We start from the raw sequence: 23,576 nt of genomic DNA, 5'->3' as shown, positions 1-23,576 counted from the left end.
CTCCATGTTTAAGTTATTTCAGGATTCATGTTTTGGTTTATGTAGTGGCTGTTTGGAGAAGCTGATTATCCAGTTCAATATATTTTTGCTGCTCCTTTTAGATATGCGGTTAGTCATTCTCTTCAAAAAATGTAGTTATTGTCAGCTTCTGTATTCCTTTGAGTCCTGATGGTCTGCTTCCGTTGAAACCCCTAAATTATGACTGCAACAAAAATTAGACTACACTTTAAGCAAGTAAATTTAGGTTTACTCTTGCAGTTCTGCCTACCTTTAAAGCACATATTTATGATAGTTGCAACCTAGCATCTACCCATCTGAAGGTCATGATGATATGAGAAGGTTTTGGATAGCTGCCTTCTAAATGTCGTTAAGCATGATTTGAGTTTCTATAACCTTGTTTTCTGCTCTAGCCCAGATTTATGACTAGGGCTTCACTTTAGCTGAGCCTGGGTATTCGATCTTGGCTTGAGTTCAATCAGAGCTTGAATTATGTTGTTCAAGCTCGGCTTGAGTGGACAGGAGCCAGCTCAAGTTATTCTCTCTTGTGCACGACAACAGCCTACCTGTTATTGGTAGGACTCTTATTTGTTGACTACTTTGGAACGTATAAGATATATAACTATAATAATAATTAATAAATTATGATTGTACACATCAACCAAGAAAAAATGGAACAAGCCCAAAAAAGCTACATTGAACTTTAACAAGCCTAAGCTCAAGCTCATCTTGGATAACTAAGCCAACCTCAAACTATTCTTGAGTGGCTTGTTAAACAAACTGAGATTGAGCTGAGATTTATTGAGCTGAACCAAAGCTTGTTGCGAACAACTTGGCTTGTTGTGTGATCAGGTATAGTATTGATTCTATTGAATATATATTTCGAGCTATGTCACATGGATACAGACGTGGGAATGGGACACAATGTGGGCACACTTGATACATGGCAATTCTTAAATATAAGGACATAGGAACATGGCCCTACACACACACAGATGTGAGTGTGTGCATAAACCAATTCTAAATCACAATAATTAAAGCATCAAATAACAAAACTAAGTTGAAATTGAAATTTAATGTAATTTATGACAAATTTTAAAAGAAAAGGAATCAAGTGAATATAGCAATCTCTAAGATCATAAAAGGAAATGGATAAAGTTAATGCTACAATGTTGATTGTCTCTGACACTGGTTTGACTGTGTCCATGAAGTGTCCTGGAGTGTCTGAGTGTCGTGTCATGTTGACACAAGTACACATGCTAAGTGAAATGTCTGTGTGACGGAGGTTTCTAGTTTTGGTTTCTTTTTACAATAGTGTGCATATTGCAATGTCTTCATGTGCATGTATGTGTAAGTGAGTGAATGTGGATTGGTGGGGAAGAGGAGGTGTCTTTGTGTGATCTTGTTAGGTGCAAAAGATTAGAATTATCCGGTGGTGTTAATTATGTCTTTTATTTCTTTGAGGAAAGATGATCTTGGCATATTTTAAAATTCTAGCCGAACATTGATGTTCATAATGAATCAGTGTTGTGAAAAGCGTTGAGGCCTAGCGAGGCGCTCCACCAAAAGCCGAGGCGAGGCGTAAAGCGTAAGCCTCAATTTTTTTTTTGAAAACTTTAAAAAAATTATAAAAAAATATCTAAAAATACAAATAAATAAAGGAATGCTTTATTGTTGAAATAACAACCAATAAGAAATAGAAAATTTCAAATAAATACTAAAAAATATGAGACTAACATATAAAAGTAACTAAAAACTGATTACATAACTGGAAAATATATGAGATTAACCAACAAAAGTTAAAATATACTAAGAAACTGATTACATAACTGAAATAACTGGAAAATATATGATATTAACCAACAAAAGTTAAAATATATGAGATTATTCTAAAAAATATGAGATTAACATATAAAAGTAAGTTACTTTTATATGTTACTTTAAGTAACATATAAAAACTGATTACATAACTGGAAAATATATGAGATTAACCAACAAAAGTTAAAATATACTAAGAAACTGATTACATAACTGAAATAACTGAAAAATATATGAGATTAACCTACAAAAGTTAAAATATATGAGATTATTTTAAAAAATATGAGATTAACATACAAAAGTAAGTTACTTTTATATGTTACTTTAAGTAACATATAAAAACTGATTACATAACTGGAAAATATATGAGATTAACCAACAAAAGTTAAAATATACTGAGAAACTGAATACATTACTGAAATAACTGGAAAATATATGAGATTAACTTACAAAAATCTTGTTGATTATGTCTTAGAAATCTTTAAAAAAATAAAAATTTTTTGCGCCTCACACCTCAGGCTTGCGCCTTGAGGCACAGAGGGCCGCGCCTCAAGGCGAGGCGCGCCTTTTGTGCCTCAAGGCGTGTTTTTGATAACACTGTAATGAATATTATATCAGGGAAAGAGTTAAGCTCATGTCTGACTTAGAAAGGACGAAAAAAGTTCAAAATTGAGCTTCAGATATGACTATGTGATAACCGTTGATAGTTGAAGCACTTAAGGATAGTGGGAAGCCTGATTCATGGGAAACTGCTCCCCTTTCAAAATGAGCAGGAAGTATAATACTTGAGATCAAGAAATTAGAATTTGGAAATGCAAGAAATAGGATTTCTGAAGCTATTGCTGCATAAAAGCTTTCATAGGGGGGGGGGGAGGTGTGAAAGGATTTACACTTGTGCCAATGTGGCACTTTCCCACCATGATGATTGTTTCATTCATGGTGGGAAAGGATTACATCAGGATTGCCAGCTCAGCACTTTCCCATGAAAGTTGCATGAAACAAACAAGGCCTTAATATATTGACTTGTAAAATAACTTACTCATAAATGTCTTGTTTGTCTCAAATGCTGTATACATAATTATTAATTTCAAATATTGTGTATATTTTTTGTGTTGTTTTGAACAAAATGATTAGGATGTCTTAATATAGCTTTTTTATTTTTTGGATAACTGGGGAAACACCGGATTTCTCATCGAGTTCATTGACATAAAACCATTTTTAATATGCATGCATATTTCCTTGTTTTAAACAAAATGATTAGGCTGTCTTAATATATCTTATAGATTATGATATCCCATTTTTAAGTAATCTTGTTACCTTCTTTGTTGTCCATCATTTTATGCAGTAACCATGTTTTTCTACTCAAAAGGTTCCCCTTGACACTTATTTTCCACTTCTTGCTTTCTAAATCCTTCTAAAATTCAAAATTTTTGCTTCCTGCTTCTGATTTTCGGTTGCTTTCGGCTTTCACTGTCTGCTGTGGTGACTATGTTAATGAATCTAAAGATTGTTCAAATTCAAAGTTATTCTGATTATTGGTTGACTCTGAACCGACTTCAAATTAAGCCTTCAGTGTGTTCTCTGTATAGGAATAGTCCTGGTCCAGGTCAGCGTAGTCTTCATTGTTGGAATATATTAACAAACACAATGGTGGTGTTTTCGCTTTTGTTGTATTTTGATGGGAGGCCTGAATCATTCTACAACTAATGGATAAGAGATGCAAGATTGTCAATGGCTCCATCTGGTTGACTTGAGGCACTTGCAACATTTACTTTGGTTCCACTTTCATCTCCTTTGTCATGTAATGCTGCTAAATTTATATAAGAATAAGGGTGATATACAAGATTGCACAAACTATCGTGGTATAAAACTCATGAGTCATACTATGAAACTTTGGGAGAGGATGATTGAGTCTAGGTTGAGGAAGGTTGTCGTGATATCGGAGAATCAATTTGGTTTTATGCCTGGAAGATCAACTATGGAAGCTATACATCTTCTTAGACAACTTATTGAAAGATATAGAGAGAGGAACAAAGATTTGCATATGGTTTTTATTGATTTAGAGAAGGCATACGATAGAGTACCTAGGGACGTTCTCTGGTGGACAATGATGAAGAAAGGTGTTTCTCTCAAGTACATTAGTATAATTAAAGATTGTATGAAGGAGTAGTAACCAATGTCTGCACTTGTGGAGGGGTGACAACCAATTTTCCGATAACGGTTGGGTTACATCAAGGATCTGCTTTAAGCCCTTTCCTATTTGCGATAGTGATGGATGAGCTTACGAGATCAATTCAAGAAAATGTATCGTGGTGTATGTTGTTTGCTGATGATATTGTTTTGATTGATCAGTCTAGAGCTGGGGTTAATGCTAAGTTAGAATTATGGAGACAGACATTGGAAGCTAGAGGTTTTAAGTTGAGTAAGAGTAAGACTGAATATATGGAATGTCAGTTTAGTAAGCAACGAAGTAGTGATGGGAGTCTAGTGAAGCTTGGTGAGCAAGAAATACCGGTGAATGATTATTTCAAATATTTGAGATACATCATTCAAAAGTATGGAGAAATTGATGGAGATGTAAATCATAGGATAAAGGTTGGGTGGATGAAATGGAAAAGTGCAACTGGAGTGTTGTGCGATCGTAGAATGCCATTGCGGTTGAAGGGAAAGTTTTATAGGACGACTATTAGACCCGCTTTACTATATGGTACGGAATGTTGGGCTACCAAGAGACATCATATTCAAAAAATGAGTGTAGCTGAGATGCGGATGCTTAGATGGATGTGTGGAAATACAATAAAAGATAAGATTCAGAACGAGGAGATACGTAAGAAGGTAGGTGTTGCACCCATTGAAAATAAGATGCGAGAGAATCGTTTACGGTGGTTTGGACATAGAAGAAATGGGAAAATATATTAGTTAAAAGAGGTCGGGGTAGGCCTAGGAAGACTTGGATGGAGATGATAGGAAAGGATATGAATGCTTTGAACCTCACCGAGGACATGGCATTGGATAGAAATGATTGGAGGAAAATGATTCATGTGGAAGACCCAAAATGAATTTCTTTTTTGGTTCATATCGCTGACCCCAATTGTTTTGGGATGAAGGCGTAGTTGTTGTTGTTGTTGTTTGTATTCTGATTCACGCGTATGTTGAGATGGATGTGTGGAAATACAATAAAAGATAAGATTCAGAACGAGGAGATACGTAAGAAGGTAGGCGTTGCACCCATTGAAAATAAGATGAGAGAGAATCGTTTACGGTGGTTTGGACATATTCGACGAAGGCCTAATGATGCTCCAGTTAGAAGGATGGAGAAATGGGAAAATATATTAGTTAAAAGAGGTCGGGGTAGGCCTAGGAAGACATGGATGGAGGTGATAGGAAAGGATATGAATGCTTTGAACCTCACCGAGGACATGGCATTGGATAGAAATGAATGGAGGAGAAGGATTCATGTGGAAGACCCAGAATGATTTTCTTTGTTGGTTCATATTGCTGACCCCAATTGTTTTGGGATGAAGGCGTAGTTGTTGTTGTATTCTGATCCACGCCTACTATACTGATGGTCAAACTGGAGTTTTACCAATTTTGGCCTTTCAGTGTCGTTCTGCATGCAGAAGAGGATCTGTGGTTCCAATATTCATTAGTATTTCTGTTAAAGAGATTTGATTGCGTTTTTTTTTTGAAAAGATTGATAGAGAAAAGCTGGCTATCGAAATCCAACCAATGACCATCACATTACAAATGAGATGCTCTAACCTCTGTCTAAGCAGACTCAACTCACATGGAGAGGAGGTTGTTGGGGCATGAGGATGACGAGTCAGAATCTGTCATTGTGACTTTATTTATTGTCATGTACTCTGTACTTTTAATTTCTAACAGTATATTTAACATGGAGGGTTTGATTGATATGTGGACTTAAGTCAAAATATTGTTCATCATCTCATGTGAGTCGGATCTTGAGAGCACTATGAAGCTAATGCTTTATTTGACTTTTCTGCAAAGTCAGTTGTTGGTGTTTTCTTCTCACTGAGAGGATAATCAATGCTGATGTTTTGTTTTGTTTAGTTATTAGTTCAGTGTATTTCACTCCCCATCTTGGTGACATTTTCCTTTTCAAAAGAGGATAAACTGAATTAGTTATGCCTTGACAAATGTGTAATGCCCATATATGAAAGGTGATTTCAAGAAAGCTTTAGTGCTTAGAAACATTAGTTGATGGTATGTCTAACATTGGTCTCTGGTTGGCCATTAATAATTTTGACCAGATAAAACTCTGGCCATCAACCAGTCTTAGGGTCTATATCTTTCAATTATAAATAAAAGGATCAGACTGCAGAAGTCATGAATCTGATAGAAAACACACTGATCGTGACACAAAAATATCTCCTGCTGGTATTTTAAACTGATGCAATCCCAGCTGATAGTGCGACTTTTACCTAAAAAATCATAACATTTGGGTTTAATATTCAGTTATCCACCACATCTATTACATACTATGCCACATAGGTGCGGGTGCGAGACCACAATTTCAAAAAACTTGGGTGCTCAGGTGCATACGCATTACCGACACACTTATATATATTTATATATGTGTGTGTGTAATATATATATATATATATATATATATATATATATATATATATATATATAATATACATGTATATCATAAAATGCATTTACAATTAGACAAGTATAAGTTTATTTTTTTTTTAAACTTGGACAATTTTAGATCTCTGTCACATGGGTGCGGGTGCAACACAGGTGCTTTGGCGGTGCAGAAGTTCTTACATAGATTACATAAATACTAGTAATCATCAACAGCATTTTTGCATTCATTCATGGCACATACAAAATAATCAACGATAAAAGAAATGCTAGAATAGTTACTATAGGCTGATGTCTGATACATTTCCTAAAACTTAGAGAAATTTTTGTTTTGATGATTTTTTTCCTTTGTCATTGTACAGGTAAAGTTCTTGGGAAGCTCCAGTCTGCAGCTGCATGTGGACAAGAGACTAATGCTGTTTCGGTCCAGGATGAACAACTTAATACTGCAGAGATGGAGCACAGAATGAAACTACTTCGAGAGAATAAGTTGGTTATTAGATGAAACATGCATTTTCTCAAGGATTATGCTTTGGTTTATGATATGGAATTGTAGAACTGAAAAGTTGTTTCTGTTCTCTTATGCAGCTCTTACCTTCTAACCTCTGAACTCTTTTGTTGTGTTATCTTCTTGAAATTTCATTCTCTTCTCGCAGCTTCTCTTGAAAATTTTTTATTTTTTCCCTCTTTTTGACTTGTTTTATCTGTATTCATGTTTGATGATGCATGATTTAGATTTGACAAAGCTGAATGGTAAGTGGTTGTGATAACTTGACATTTTAGTACGTTCAATGCAAAAGCATGCCTAATCCATAGCTCAAGAATGAAAATTACTTCGCTTTTATGCTGTGCTCCTGCTTTTTAATTTTATCATTGCTGGGTCTGTAATTGACAGTTTTTTTTTCATGCAACATAGTAACCATACTTATTTTTTACCTTTTTTTGGTATTGTTACCTAATTGGCGATTTAAAATCATGCTCTTTGATTTGTACAATCTGAGCCAGCTACTTCCTAATCATGAGCTTGAGCGGGCATGTGGTCATTTATTTTTCCACTTTCAATGAGCTTCCATGTCACTTCAGCCTTGCCATTTCTCAATTATAGATTGCTCTTTTATATTTTACTTTTGGGTCATGATATTACTCAGACCATGGTGTTATTTGCATCTTTGTGTGCATATCTTCAAGATCTTATCTACAAATCACTTCTTTGCATTACTCAGACCATGTTGTTTGCACTTTTTGTTTGCATAGCTTCAGGATCCAGGGATAGAGACTACTGCTATCTTCAACTTTTTCTGGTTCCAAGGCAATTCAATTTCTTTAAAATTTTTGTCCTCAAAGTAAAAAGTAATTGACCATTAACCTATTTAACTATTCTGTTTATCTCATTGTTTTCCAAATTCCAATACAGGGTCTGACTTTTTGCTTATGTCATAGAATTGAAAAGTATCTATTTGACGTGCCATTAAAAAGCCATGAACAAGTGAACTATTGGAGCATATGTTTTAGAAAGTGGTTTACTTTGCATGATAGAATTTTTAATAGTACATTATTATCTATATATTTTGCAAGTTATGGGATTGAAGTTGAGGATATGGTCTATCAGAAATTTACTTGCTTTTCTTCATTTTCTTAAACATATAGTCATTCTTGCTAATCCTCAAAGGCATCATTTGACAGTGAGTTGCAGAAGCTGCACAAACGATTTGTCATTGCTGGTGTTCTGACAGAGGCTGAGTTTTGGGCTACTAGAAAGGTTTACTTTCATGCTATTACAAGATCTGTTTTTATATTTCTGACTCGTGTTTGGAAACAAATATATACCAATTTTTAGTCATTTTTGTTGGGCATACAACATTTAAGCCTCCAGTATACTGCTTAATAATGTTGATCATTTTTACTGGTTTGCAATTGCTCAGAAATTGCTTGATCAAGGAACCTATCGGCAACCAAAGCAGCACACTGGTTTTAAAAGTGCCATGCTTGCAGATATCAGGCCTTCTACTGATGGTCGGGTATATCATCTATTTTTCCCCAGCAATGTTTATTGATTTTTCCTTCATTAGCATATTTGGTCCTTATGCAGTTGTGTCTGGCCTACCCACCTCTCATGCTGCATCTGGATGCCATGGAAAGTTCAGGATTTCCTGGATTCTAAATTTCTTGCTATGGTAGGAAGGGCAAAGGCATAATGAAACAAGAGCCTTCAATCAAGAACACAAAAGTTCACCAAAGATCCAAGTGGGCAAGCACAACAAGTGTCCACGAAGGGAACACCAACAAAGCCCACAAAAGAGCATACACAAGAAGGCTCAAGAATATAACAATAAATATTTTATTCAATCCACAAAATGCAAGAAGCATTGGATACAATGTGAAGGGGATAACCCCTATTTATATACAAATGGAAGCTCAAGAGAGAGACTCTTGAGAGACTCAAATAGAGTGGTTGAAGCTAGTCCAACGGCTCTATTTGTGGCCATTGGACTAGCTCCAATGGCTATCAAACTAGTCAAAAATGTGTTGACTAGTTTGATTCTAGTTCAAAATGATCTAGATAAAAAATAAAAGAAAAAGGAAAAATATATAAAAATACACATATACTATATATATACATATGTATATATAATATATGTACAATACATTGGTATGTACACACACACACACACATATATATATATTATACATAGTATGTATAGCTATATATATACACTTTTTTAACAAAAGGTCCATGAATTTCTTTCTTTTTCAGTATCTAAAGTTTTGTTTAGATGATCACCAAAAAGATATTGCAGCATTTCTACAAGTAGGAAGTTTTACTCCCAAGATATTATGGTCATCATATTGCATCTGAATGTTCTGGTATGCTTATTTTCTCACATGAATTGAAAGCTGATTGCTTGGAATAAAGATTGTCTTGACCCATGGCATCCACATTCTGCAATATATGAGGAGGGGATTATTCCTAAAAATGTCATTTCCTCGTTCTTGAGGAACATGTGTTCTGTATTCATGTAAATCATGGACAAAGTAATTATTCCCATACAATGAATTTTCAAAACTTCATGAAGCAAACATGCTGTTAATGTCATAATTGATAAAGGTTCATGTTCAATCAACTGGGTGTTCAAGAATGAACTAAGTGCTTCCATATATCCCTTGTGGTCCCAAAACCATGCATTTTGTGTACTTTTTCCTGACCATTTCTGTTTTTCTAAGTCACTGTTTCACTTTTCCAGACAAACAAAGTGACATTCAATTTGACTTCCGAAATCATACATCAGGTACTTCTAAGGCATTCTGATTTTTTTACATTCCTGTGTTTTGGTGCTGGTTGGCTTATGAGATTATCATGTAGGTTGTAATGATTGTTTCATCTACTACTTTTTCTGTTTGTTTTTGGATTGATGAATTCTATGGACTTGCATGAAAGATTGTGATATTCCCTTCTATAATCTGAGGGTGTAATGAGCTTATCTGCAAACTTTTAATTGTGGAGAAGATCTTTGAAATAGGCAACTGAAAGGGAAATTCACATTCAGGTTCGACCAAGGAATGCATTTTTTTTTCAATTGCTTCACAGACATGCATGTTTATGCCAGCACGAAATCTGGTTTATGGAAGTGATGACATTTTCCTAAAAAAATTATCTTGCAGGTGCCAAGTATTATAATGGTAAGATATACTTGGGGATAGAATTAGAATCTTTTTGTTTCTTATGGACATAGTGACAAAAGTTTAAAATGGCAAGTTATCGCCAAGATTTTTCTCGTGAGATTTGAAAAATATTATTTATCTCTAGTTTTTTTTTTCAGAAAAATATCGCCTAAAAATAAATTAATTAATATTTAATAAATATGGGGCAAATTTTTTTTTAGAAAATGATATGGGTTTAAGGTCTTGTCCAAAATTGAAACTTCTAAATAAAATCATTTAAAACTTCAAAATATGGGTTTAATTTACACGTTGGACTTTAGGAGACCTTTCCTATTCTCAATGCATTTAAAGCTTTTAATTTCCAAGATAGATTTTAGGAAACCGTTTTCTATTATCAACACTTTCCAAAGTTGCCTTGTTGAGAAACTCGTTTTATGTTTTTGGTGGATGAGAGGAAGTTTTATTACTATTAAATGAGAGAGAGAGAGTTTAATGATAATTTATTCACTTGAAAATAATGTTGTTCAATGCATTTTAAATGAATTTAAAGCAAGGGTCTCTTTTTTTATTTTAAATCTCGTGATAAAAATGTGAATATCGTGATAAAAGCACGATATTTAAGTTTTGTAAAAAATATCATGATATTTTGAAAATATCGTGAGATTTTAAAGTTTAAAACTGTAAGATAATATATCACACATTTTTTGTGATATTTTCAAAATATCGCCAATATTTGTCAGTATGCTTATGCATTAATAATGCCAAATTATCTCTAATAAATGCTAAGCACTCATGTTTACATAAATGGAAGATATAAAATAACTAATTTAACATATTCACTGGATTTAATATGTTCTCAATGCGATATTCAAGAAAAAAAAATTGCTAATGGCTATAGCTGTAAACGATGGAGCCAATAATGGTGTTTCAAAATATTATATTTGATGACAGCGTTCTTGGCATCCATGGTTGCTGCAACTTGTCTTTAGAAACATTCTGTGGTGCATTTTTTTTTTTTCATTTTTAGGATACTTCTGTGGCGACATAGATAATTGGAGTTTATTACTTTTATTTATTTGTATTATAGCACTTGCATATCTATTTTATCCAGTGTCCAGCAAGTGCCATATATTACCTAGACGTAATGAGGGTTAGACATGTGTGCTAATACAACAAAAAGAGTCCTGCTAGCTGGCGAATTTGGGGGTCACCTCTCTCTCTCTCTCCCTTCCTCTCTCTCGCACACACATTCTTGAGGGATAAATTATTATATTGTCCTATATCACAGGGACTCTTCAACTAGGTGCCGCACCCGATGCGGTCAACTTGACCCTGGGTGCAGTCAACGCACCCAAGGTCATTTATGTCCAACTTTTGGACTTTATATATATATATATATATATATAAATTTTTTTATATTTTTGCGGAACCCCCGCACCCAAGTTTTTTGAAAGTGCCGCACCCGCACCCATGTGACATAGATATTGTCAGAGAATATATTGGTGCTAAGATACTTTTTCTTCAGTTATTATCATGTTTGTTGATTTAAGAATTTTTGTTTTGTATCTCTTGATCCTCTGTTTTCTTTTAATTTCACAACCTAGTGGAAAAGCAAATAAAAGTGATTGACTGCCCTGCTCGCCACTGTTTTGGAATGAGAAAGATATTAGCATATTAACTTGAAGTGCATGGAACAAAAGGATAGAGTACGACCAGTATGTCAAAAATCATGTACCAGGTGCACAAAAAGCAAGGATGCCCTTACTCTGATGCTATGTTAATGCAAATAGATAGTTGAAGAGTAATATTATTCCTCATTGAATTAGGTAAATCCATTGAGTTACCTGCCAGTGCAAGACTAAGGGAAGTTACACCTGCTCTTGAATTCAAAACGATGTAAGAAAGAAAGTCTAAATGCCCTTGATTTATTTGGTTATAGTTTTCTCTTTTATGTAGATTAAAAGCTTGAAGTGGATTGCTCCTTTTCGTCAGTATTATTAAGGGATTTGCTTTTGCTATTTCTTGAAATGTTGTTTTTATCATGGAAAAGTATTATCATATCACTTCTAACACAGTATCTTTTAAGATTTAGTAGTTGAATGCAAATTCTTTTGTGTCTAATGATTTAACTGATAAGCAACTCTTTGAAGTGTTGCAATTGGAAAGTTTATCTTCTCTAAATTTTATTTTTAATTTGATTTTGTGGAACTTTTACAGATTTTTGCTGAGAAACCAGCTGTACATCGGGCTTTTCTAAATTTAGTACCAAGCAAGGTAGTGTAGTACTTCTATGTTTGAGGCCGGCTTCACTTTTTACCTTTTGCTTATGTGATCTGGTGTTTGTGTTTTTTTACTAAAACGTAGTCATTATGTTCTGTAATTATCAGATGACAGAGAAGAATTTCTGGACAAAATATTGTAGAGCTGAGTACCTTAACAAAACCAAAAATTCTGTAGCAGCTGCAGCAGAGGCAGCCGAAGATGAGGAGCTTGCTGTCTTTTTGAAGCACGATGATATATTGGCTAGTGAAGCTCGGCATAAGGTGCTTACATTGTCATCTAAGGGATTGATGATGTTAAACTGTTAATGTTTCTAGGTCCTTTTGCATTGATATCTCTTTCTGTAGACAGTTCATTAAGATGCACTTAAGGCGTGTTTGAATAGCAGGACGCACCCGAGCGGTGACTTGACCGGTCCCTGCCCAGGTGCAGTTAGGGGTGGCAATCGTGTCGGGTCGGCGGGTTGGCGGGTCAGAACACCTCAACACGAACCCAACCCGTTTATTAAACGGGTCAGATGTGGCAAACACGAACACGACCCATTTATTAAACGGGTAACCCGACTCGACACGGTTAACCCGTTTAATAAACGGGTCGGGTCGACCCGATACGATTACACGACACGACGACCCGTTTATTAAACGGGTCGACCCGATAACACGGGTTGCGGGTTGATGGGTTGACAGGTTCGTGTAAACGGGTTGACCAGGCCGCCTAACCCGTTTATTAAACGGGTCAGCCGGGTTGGCATACCCTTAACACGAACCCGACCCGTTTAATAAACGGGTTAGGCGGGTCGACCCGTTTACGACATGAACCCGTTTAAGCCAAACCCGGCTAAGAAGCGGGTTGGCGGGTCGTGTCAGATTTTGCCACCCCTAGGTGCAGTCCCGCGTCTGATACGCAGGGAGCCAACTCGCCAGGCGGGGACCCGTTGGTTACCGATGCTTGACAATTATATGAAAGGTGTAGATGTGTACGCCACAAGTTTCATATTAATGGGTAAAATCTCATTGCTGATGCGGTTTTGAAGTAAATCTGATAGCCACTTGGTTTTATCATGGTTCATTTACTTTAAAACACACTTCCATAAAAAAAATATAAATGTTAAATAAAAGTATATCTTAGAAATGATAAGAATGAATGGTTCATATTACATGAGGGTATAACTATCAAAAGGGATTTTCACATCTGAATTGTTAAATGGAAAATGCGATACTAAATTGACCATGCTAAATCCATCCATACAGTCTGATCTATGCATTTAATGAACTGAGTGGTGAGCTGTGACATAGCTTGGAATCCAGTCCATGTTGTGAATGTTTATGCTTGGTGAATTTTTCTTCAAGCATGATATTGATGACTTTCTTGTTTCTGATTTATGTCACATGGGTGCGGGTGCGGGGATGCGGCACTTTAAAAAACCTTGGGTGCGGGGGTGTGGCGGGGCAAAAATGTAAAAAATTATATATATATATATATATATTATATATATATAATTTTGAAGTTTTAACAGTTAACATTGTCATAATATCATTCATCATGCATGCAAAATTCACCCTAAGCATCAGTTAGTATTGTCAGACAATGAAAAGAAATAGGGATTCATCAACATTCCTTATCAACATTAAATTCAGTTTTTGTTTTCTTTATTATTTTTCATTAAGCAATAAAAGGCCCGACCAAGCATACATTTTTTCCCCTCACCCATAACCCCCAAACCAGTGGACTAAACACTAAACCTATCAGAAAGTGGTAGAAAAGAGTGAAAATGCACACTTGCTTCCAACATTCTGTTCACGTTGATCATTGTTGCCCAGCAGTAGAAACAATCATTGAAGTGAGTTTGAGATTTGTTATTGACAGGAAATTTAAATAATCAAGAAACTCAACCTGAATCACTCTTAAACTAACACAAATACAGAACCAACAAGCAACCATTGCTTGCTTGTTTTGCTTGGACTCCTTAATTGCTGGGTGACAGCATCAACAATGAAAATGGCACCACGGGCACAAACACTAAACAACACACAACCCAACAAAAGATTACACCAAAGAGGCATTATTATCAAATGCCTTGAAACCAATCAGACTAAACCTTCAGCCACGTCGAAAGTGAAGAAGCAAAAAATGGTCATTACCTCATTGTTTGCATAATTTTCTCACGAATATTCATGCTCAGCAGTGCCACAACAATAGTAAAAGAAGAATAAAGAATTCTTTTCAGCATATAATCCAATGTTTTAAAGGAAATAACCAAAGATTTCCTCCCAAATTGGAAGCGTTTTCCTTTGAATTTGAACCCAAAGAAATTCTGAAAACCGAACACACACAATTGATCGACCAAGAAACCAAAAAGATGCAAAAAGGAACCCTTCCTGATCGAGTTCCATTCTCAATGTCTAAAAATTTCACCAGCCCAACGTGAGTCTGAAGCTATGTCACATGGGTGCAGGTGCGACACGGGTGCGGCGCAATTTAAAAAATTTTGGACACGGGGACTCGGCTATATATATATATATATGTATATATATATATATCAATAATAAGTCGGCTATAGCCCATTAGGGGACACGGCTAAGATCATGCGTTTTGATGTTGATAACATTCCAAGTAAGTACCAAATATCTTGCTGTATATGTTGCAAAGTCTGGTTATATATATATTTTTAATATATATATATATATATATATAATATTTTTTTTTTGTTTTTTGCCCTAAAAATGGATATTTTTGGACTCAGTCAATGTTGACCGAGTCTAAAACAAGGACGGACTTGGCCTCGACTCGTTGACCGAGTCCGACTCGGCGTTGACAGAGTCTGGGCCGTGTTCGAAGTCGCACCCGTGTCCGCACCCATGTCGGGGCGTGTCGACTCGGGTGCGGCGCCTCCCTAGCCGAGTCCGTGTGACATAGGTCTGAAGCAATCCAATCTTAAACGCCATCATAACAAATGCAAAAACGACGGATAAGAATGCAAATAAAGCAAATACCTGTGTTTTCAGCAACCGCTCGACTTCTGCCTTCTGCCGATGCAACTCCACGCTGATCTCATCATCGAAGAAACCAAACGCCATCGGCGGAGAATCCCCCGACGACGCCAATTTCCTATCGTCGAGCGCAAGCCCTGCACTCTTTGTTGGCAGGGGAGGGGCCAAGCCCCCTCCCTGCGCCCTCTTTGTGCAGGGGAGGGGTTGAGCCCCCTCCTGCGCTCCTTGTTGGCAAGGGAGGGGCCGAGCCCCTCCCTGCACTCTCTGTGTGTAGGGGAGGGGCCGAGCCCCCTCCCTGTCCTCCTTCTTTGTGCAGGGGAGGGTCCGAACCCCCTCCCTGCACTCTCTGTTGGCAGGGGAGGGGCCGAGCCCCCTCCCTGCGCCCTCTTTGTGCAGGGTAGGGGCCGAGCCCCCTCCCTGCGCTCCCTGTTGGCAGGAGAGGGGCCGAGCCCCCTCCCTGCGCCCTCTTTGTGCAGGGAAGGGGTCGAAGAGGAGAGCAGAGGGAGTCAGAGAGGAGAGAGCGTACCTGAGGAGGAGAGGTTCGACAGAGCGGTCGGCGGCGGCAGCGGAGTCCGACAGAGGTCGATCGACAGAGGCTTCAGGAGGCAAGGTCGGGAGTAGAGGATTAGGGCAAAACTCCTCTGCAACATATTTCATCAGGATTTTTTTAAGTCTAAAAAGTGGACACAAATGACCCTGGGTGCGATCAATGCACCCAGGGTCCGGTTGACCTCACCCGCACGCGCACTCGCGTTGCGTCGCGTTGACGCGGGTGCGACACCCGGTTTGCCGAGGCCCTGTGACATAGTTTCTGATTAGTTCAGATGAGTTGTCTGTAACATGTATCGCTTACCGTCGGAGTAATGATCCATTTTACACCAGTTTTCCTTTGGGATCATAAATTAGGAGTTTAGGACATGGGTTTCATTGTCTCTATATGACTTTCATAATCAAGTTGTGAACTAATGTCTATTGAGAGCACCCTATCTTCTGATGTGGATAACAAAATAGATGCAAACCTATGTCACAGGGATTCGGCTAACCAGGTGCGGCAGCCGCGTTGACGCGACGCTGGTGCGGCACCTGGTGCGGTACCTAGGGTCATTTATGTAAAGAAGAAGAACGAAGAAGGCGTTTTTTCTCTTGGCCATCCGATTTGCATTTTAAAAAGCTAAAATGTCAACAATCCACGTGGCATTCATCCAAAATGCAAACAGACGGCCACGATGTGTGCATGAGCAAAAACGCTCTTGCTTCCGCGTGGGGGAGGGTTTCTCCCTGTTTGGATCCGAATCTGACCTGGGTCCGATTTTTTTTTTGCCGCACCCCCGCACCCATGTTTTTTTAAAGTGCCGCATCCCCGCACCCGCACCCGCACCCGCACCCATGTGACATAGATGCAAACCTTATCAATTGAACTTGGGTTGAAATCTGTTTGGATGCTGCCAACCAATCAAATTTGTATACTGAAGATCATATGTTTGATATACCGAACTTTGAAAGAGTTGTTGCCTGCCATTGGTATCTGTATGTGGCAATGTTCTAGTGACATTTTAGATTATGATGTAGGACCGTATTGACTTATTTGCATAACATGTGTTGACATTACTGCATGGTGGATAGACTCGATACAGTTAACATGTGTCAACTGGGATTTCCTCAATGCTTCTGTGCAGGTACCAACATGGTTGGCCTAAATCTAGTGAATCACTCCTGTAATTGTTAGAAGTGTTGCTATTTGAGGGAGTTGAGTTCTGCTTTGGTTGAAGGTCTCTCTTACTTGATCAACCCCCCTTTTTATTGGGTCAACCTCCTCTAATTTCTCTTTCTTTATCAGTGGTCTACCTCCCAACTGTTGTCTTTCAGCTATCGACCATGGGTGGCTAGGAAGCAGATAGTTGGGTAGGCTCTCTGACAGACAACACCAATGATGATGCCATTTCCCAAGCATCTCACGTCCAAAAAAGGGAAAAAAGAACTTGGCCATACACTTTTAATCTTGGTTTACCTGGCCTTAGGATAGATGAGAAATTATTAGGGCTGTGCTGTTGGTCATGGATGATTCCTCCCATCTACTTCAAGGCCACTACATGGTAGTATGTTGGCTGGAAGGTGAAAGGGAGCAGTGACTAAAACCAAGCTACTGTGTCCAAATCATTCTAAGTGGTGAATCAAGTCTAAACTTTGCTCAGCTGTAATTCTATGACTTGGGTGGCAGATACCTTAGGGTAATACATGTATTTTCCAAGCAGGGCATTTGGTATAATGTATGCATTTTCTGTGTTTATTTAACTTTAGTGCTATGGTATAAAAAAAGTTGTAAAGGAAATTTAGGAAGACAAAAGTAGCCGCTTGAGGATTTTCACATCTGGCGAGAGCTTTGATAATTCTCTAATTTCACGGTTGGGTGATTGGCTGTGGTCTGGCACTCTTGGCTGGAAAACTTGTCATGTGAATTCATTGGTGTAATCTAAGATGTCCCATACTGATAAGCTAAGATTCTATGATTACAAAAAAACAGAGAATTCATGAATTTTCTTTTCTTATTCATTCTTGCATGTTCTTAAGCCATGATTTTGCCTTGAAAAACTTGCTCCTTTGTGTTAGTTTTCATTATTGTGGTTATCACTGCAATGCCCTGTTGTGATAGACTTGTAACTCATTCACGATCTTCTGAGGGACCACTATGTCTTCTTGATTTTTGTAGTCTTTATATGCAATCCAAGTGCTCCTGTTTTGGTATTTGAGGGATAATTTAAACCTGCTGCCATATTATGTTACGATACTCGTGGGGTTGATGTGTGTACATGTCTGCTAAAATTTTGAAAACAACATGCATGATTGAAAAAAATCGAAAGTAATGCACAGAAGAAAGGTAATGAATTGGAATTGGAATTGGAATTTAAATTTACATGCTAATTTATTGCTGGTTCATTTGGAAAAGTGGAAATTTCAATTGATGAACTATATGATCAATGAACAGAATTAAGCACATTCTCCTATTTCTACTCATAATTGCATGATGCTAGTATTTCTTTTTAATGTTTGCTTCATGCTACGATATGCCACTCAGATCCGAAGGGTTGATCCTACAGTGGACATGGAAGCTGATCTTGGAGATGATTATATGCATCTACCGGTAGCTACATACTCCTTGTACTCATTGATTCATGTGAAATAGGATATCTTAATTTTGTTCATCTTTTTTTCCTGCAGAGACGATGGTTGTAATCAGTTGATGCTCAATAAAGTTATCTTTTAGCTTTTATTTTGTGCACATAAAATATATTGTGAGATGTGATCTCACAAAGGGTAGTCTGTCTCTGTCTGTCTATACAGAGTAATTTGTCATTACTGTATTGAAATTCCACACTTTTCTCATGTTGGAGAAGCCATAGGATCTGAACTTTGGTATTGTGTCTTTTGTGATTCTTGCAAGATGATTGTGGTAAAAATATGAATGACAGACTTGCTTAGCTTTGAGTTACTAGTGTTCTAATGGAAGCATGTACGTGCAATCCTATGTAACATCGGTGCTTCTGTACCCTTGAAGCACCCGCGTCGACAATGCTGGGTGCGGGTCAACAAGTGTCGGGAGCAGTCAACTCTGCACCGGCCATTTTTGTCCAATTTTTGACTTGTTCAACTTTGACCAAGTCCAAAATTGTTCAATTTTGAAAAACAAAATTAAAAACCTAAAGAAACTTGTAGCTTTGTGTGTCTATACAATCTAAATTTGCTACAATCGTTTGTACATGTTATCCAACAGAAAATACCACACTTCTCACAAATTTTCCATTCTTTTGTAAATTTAACCTTACAAATGTGATATGTATAGTTTGTTTAGTAGAAAACAGGTTTTAAATAATTTTTTTTGCAAATAGTTTTTCAAGGTCTTTAAAAAATCAATGGCCTACGATGTACCAAACTTTCATGACTCATAAAATCTTATTTTTACATCGGAAAAATGATCCATAGTGTGATGCCTAGCATACAAACCATGTTAAACACATCTATGAGGTCAGATTGAATTTATATAATTTGCATCTGTGATTTTCCAACTAGATTGTACACATAGTAGTAGTAACAAATAAATAATATATATATATATATACACACACACACACACACACACATCCCCGCAAGTTTTTTAAATTGTTGTCACACCCTTCGCCCCCACACCTATGTGACATGTGCAATCTGATACAAGAGGAACCGGGTGTTGACTTATTTATCAAGTCACTGGTTCGTCATGACAAGGTGTTGCAATTGGCTAGTCTCTTTCTTCAGCACATTTAGATAGTTTATTGCATATATTTCAGAAAAAAGTCTAGGCTTTTTAACTGCCAACAGTAAACTGATCTTTCATTCTTTAAGCATGGTGCTAAACTTTTTCCTCTCAATATAATAAGCTATAACAAAAAAATGATTTACTATATCAATTTCGTCTTTTTTTGATATTTACACGGAGAAACCACCCTCAGGATTAGATACCTAGCTGTGCTGGTTTTGCCTGCCGTACTTACGATCACTGTCCTGGCAGCGTAAAACTCTGTGGGCTTACCCTTGCCCCCAGGGAGTCGCTGTTAAAATATGTATATCTTGTATATATATATATTATATATGTGCTCATGTATACATATGTATGTATGTATATGTATATCTAGAATATATATATATTATATTTTTTATTCATTGTAGTACTTTTAGTTTTTTATTATTTTTGGTCGATTAAGTTGACCTTGACTAGCTGTTAGAGCTGGTCTAATGGCTAGCTCTTCTAACTAACAGCTAGTCAAACTAGCCGTTAGACCTAGTGAGGTGCCCTCTCACTCCTTGGTACTCTCTTCTCTCCCTCTCTCATGTTATTATTTTTTTACTTTGTGTGCCTTTGGTGTATGCCCTTAGTGGCATTTGTGATTGTGCCCATAATGGCCCCTTTGTGCTTGTACACTTTGGATTATTTGTGGACATTTGTTCGTGATTGAAGGCTCTTGTCTCTTTACATGGTATCAAAGCCATAATGCTCTTGACTTTTGGAGATTGGCAATCACGTGTTCGTGAAAAGCTCTCCAAAGTGTTCATGGTGACTCAAGCAGACGTGTTTCTCTCTCTCTCTCTTCTCTTGTGTAAACATGGAAGACAAGGAAAGTATTACCTTTGTCCTCGTTAAGCTAAATGATACTAATTATGTAATGTTTTTTTTCAATCATGAAGCACCATATATCGGGCAAGGGTTTGTGGGGATTAGTGGACGAGTCTGATCCAGAACCTAAGCTACGCAGAGAAATGAAAGGTCGTTGCATTACAAGTATGGGTGTTAACGGGTCGGGTTTACCTGGACCCGACCTGAACCAAACCTTATAGGGTTTGGGTATGGTGATAAATAATAAGACCTGATTAAGACTCGGGTTCGGACTCGAAGCTCCGACTAATACATGGACCCGTGTACAGTTTATGAATTTTTATACCAGACCTGGACCTGACCTAAGTTCCGATTAAGATCCACAAATTTTCAATGTAAAAATGATAAAAAATATGGTTTTATCGAGTATGGTTTGGGTCTGGTTCATGTAGTTCTTATCTGGTCCGATTTTGTTTTTTCTTATAGTGGACCCAATTAGACTCGGGTTCGGAACTGATACCATACCTGAAAACCGGATCTAAGTTTGGATTCACCTGGGTTCGAACCCAACCCAACCCGTTGACATCCCTAATTACAAGATGATGAGAGGACCAAGGCCATAACCAATTATGAGAAAAAATGGAAAGGAGAGAATGGGTCACACGAAGATAATGTCTTAGCTCATTAATAGCGTAGACATTAAGAAGTGTTTTAGTCTGGTTAAATTTGAATATGTCAATGATGCATGAAAATACCTCAAAAATGTATATTCCTTCAAAGATATCTTCAAGATAAAATTAGAACCATGACACAAAGGGATATGAGCATTAGGGAATACTACAATGCTCAATCCCAACTTTGGGAGGAATTGACTATTCTTGAACTTAAGTGGCATTGTCCCTTGTACATGCAGCTCCGTAAATAACAAATAGATGCAGAGCACTTCTATCAATTCATAAATAGGTTGCAACTTGAATTTGAAACAACCAAATCAGCTCTTCTCCATAGAGGAATAATTCCCTCTATTATTGATACTATTGAAGAGCTAAGCATGGAGGAGAATAGGTTGAAGAGACGCACTTCTAAGAATTATGATGAATCCGTCCTAGCGGTATCTGGGCCGTAAAATTCTACTCGCACATACAAGCTACCTCACTTTGGGAGGCAAGGCAATGACTACGATAAGAGAAAAATCACTTGTCATTATTTCCATGAACCATGACACATCAAACCATCATGTCCCAAGTTGAGAAGAATGGAGGAGAAAAAGGTGGATTCAGTTGGTCCACCTCAAGAGACTAAAGACATGAGCAACTCTCAAGACACAACCGTTGGAAGAATGTCCTTATCTCAATTGGTGGAGACTCTTTAACTTCTTTTTAGACGTTCATCTTCCTTAACCAGAGTCGTGGTCTCATGACTCTCATCCTTCTCTGATCTTGGTAAGTCTTCTTTGATTCATGATTCCAGTACATCTTGTCATATGACTCTCAATCAATGTTGTGAAAAGTGTTGAGGCGTATCGAGGCGCTTCACCCAAAACCAAAGCGAGGCGTAAGTCTCAATTTTTTTTAAACTTAAAAAAAACTTTAAAAAAAATATCTAAAAATACAAATAAATAGAAGAAATTCTTTATTGATGAAGTAACAACCAATAAGACATAGAAAATCTCAAATAAATATCGAAAAATGTGAGTCCTTTTACAACACAAATATTTAAAATCCGTATTTCTTAATTCTTATCTTTATTGTAATTTGTATTCCCGAATTACTGCCTTCATATAAATGTGCATGTAGGGACAAAAAAAATGCAATCTTATCTAAACAAAAGAGAGTATAGAATCAGTGTTGGTAGAAATAAAAAAAGGCTAACATTAAAAAAATTAATGACTAAGATAAAAAAAGAATGAAAAAAAGAACCAAGAGACAAAGAGAGATTACTTGTCGGTAGAGAGAGAGAGAGGAAGTCTTCTTCTTCTTACTCCTTGTGTTGGGAGAAATAAAAAAAGTGGCTAATATTAAAAAAAACTAACATAAAAAAATGCAAAAAATAGAACAAAAAACACAGAGAGAGGGAGAGAACTGTAAAATTGTCTATGAAGAGACAATACGCATACAAGCACAAATACTTTATAAAAGATGTGCACGAATGCACTCATACAACACTTGAACAAAATACGCACAAAAGCGTAAAAGTAGCAAAACATGCACTAAGGCATGTATTTTATAGAAAAGAGCAAATGCTTGAGTCTCTCAAGTTTAGGAAATACAAGGGGGAACACCCCTATTTATACACTCACAAAGGGACCACATTGGGGGCTCCCAATGGAGACGTTGGAGAGCCCCCAACGTCTCTATTGGGAGGCCCCCAATATGGTTCGAAATTCAAGAATAAAAAAAACAAAAAACAAGAAGAAATAAAAAGAAAATTACAATGCATATTCCTATTGGAATATGCGTAAAATGGCAAATTACAAGAATACCCTTTAGGGTATTTTAGGAAGATATATATATATATATACGTATCTTTATATATATATAAATATATATATGTATATTTAAGGATAATATTTTAACACCCCCCTCAAACTTACGGTGTGATAACCGCAAGTTTGTCAAGGAGGAAATTAAATCTGGGCGAGCAAAGAGCCTTAGTGAAGAAGTCCGCTAGTTGATACTCAGACGTCACGTACAAGAGATCAATGACCTTCTTCAAGTATTCTTCCTTGACATAATGACAGTCCATCTCTATATGCTTTATTTGCGCATGAAAGGTATTATTCTTGGCAATATAAATTGCACTTTTGTTGTCGCAACATAGCTTTGTTGGTTCTTTGATCAACACTCCCATATCTTTCAAAAGACGACGAATCCATATAATTTCCATGGTAGTGGATGCCATGGCTCTATATTCGGCTTCGGTGGATGATAGAGAAACCTTTTGTTGCTTTTTACATCGCCAAAAAATCAGTAACTCACCTAGAAAGACACAAAAGCCAGTGGTGGAGTGACGGTTATTAGGGTCACCTCCTCAATCTGAGTCAGTATAAGCAATTAACTTTAATTCAAAAGAAGATGATAAAAATACTCGCTTAT

At 37.0% G+C, this 23,576-nt stretch overlaps 1 protein-coding gene across 1 annotated transcript in view; it reads left to right on the top strand.

The window, feature by feature from the left end:
- Nucleotides 1-23,576, top strand: part of LOC149813683 (general transcription and DNA repair factor IIH subunit TFB1-3-like) — a 98,880-nt gene that overhangs the window by 4,334 nt on the left and 70,970 nt on the right. Inside the window, exons 6-12 of the mRNA XM_089990986.1 lie at nucleotides 6,789-6,915; nucleotides 8,110-8,185; nucleotides 8,349-8,444; nucleotides 9,669-9,713; nucleotides 12,304-12,360; nucleotides 12,474-12,629; nucleotides 18,430-18,495. Coding sequence (XP_089847112.1) covers nucleotides 6,789-6,915; nucleotides 8,110-8,185; nucleotides 8,349-8,444; nucleotides 9,669-9,713; nucleotides 12,304-12,360; nucleotides 12,474-12,629; nucleotides 18,430-18,495 — 623 coding nt within the window. The remainder of the gene's footprint in view (nucleotides 1-6,788; nucleotides 6,916-8,109; nucleotides 8,186-8,348; nucleotides 8,445-9,668; nucleotides 9,714-12,303; nucleotides 12,361-12,473; nucleotides 12,630-18,429; nucleotides 18,496-23,576) is intronic.

This window comes from Nuphar pumila, chromosome 16 (assembly GCF_984573655.1).
Source record: "Nuphar pumila chromosome 16, dmNupPumi1.hap1.1, whole genome shotgun sequence".
Classification (NCBI taxonomy): domain Eukaryota; kingdom Viridiplantae; phylum Streptophyta; class Magnoliopsida; order Nymphaeales; family Nymphaeaceae; genus Nuphar; species Nuphar pumila.
This window is presented reverse-complemented; position numbering and strand designations above follow the sequence as displayed.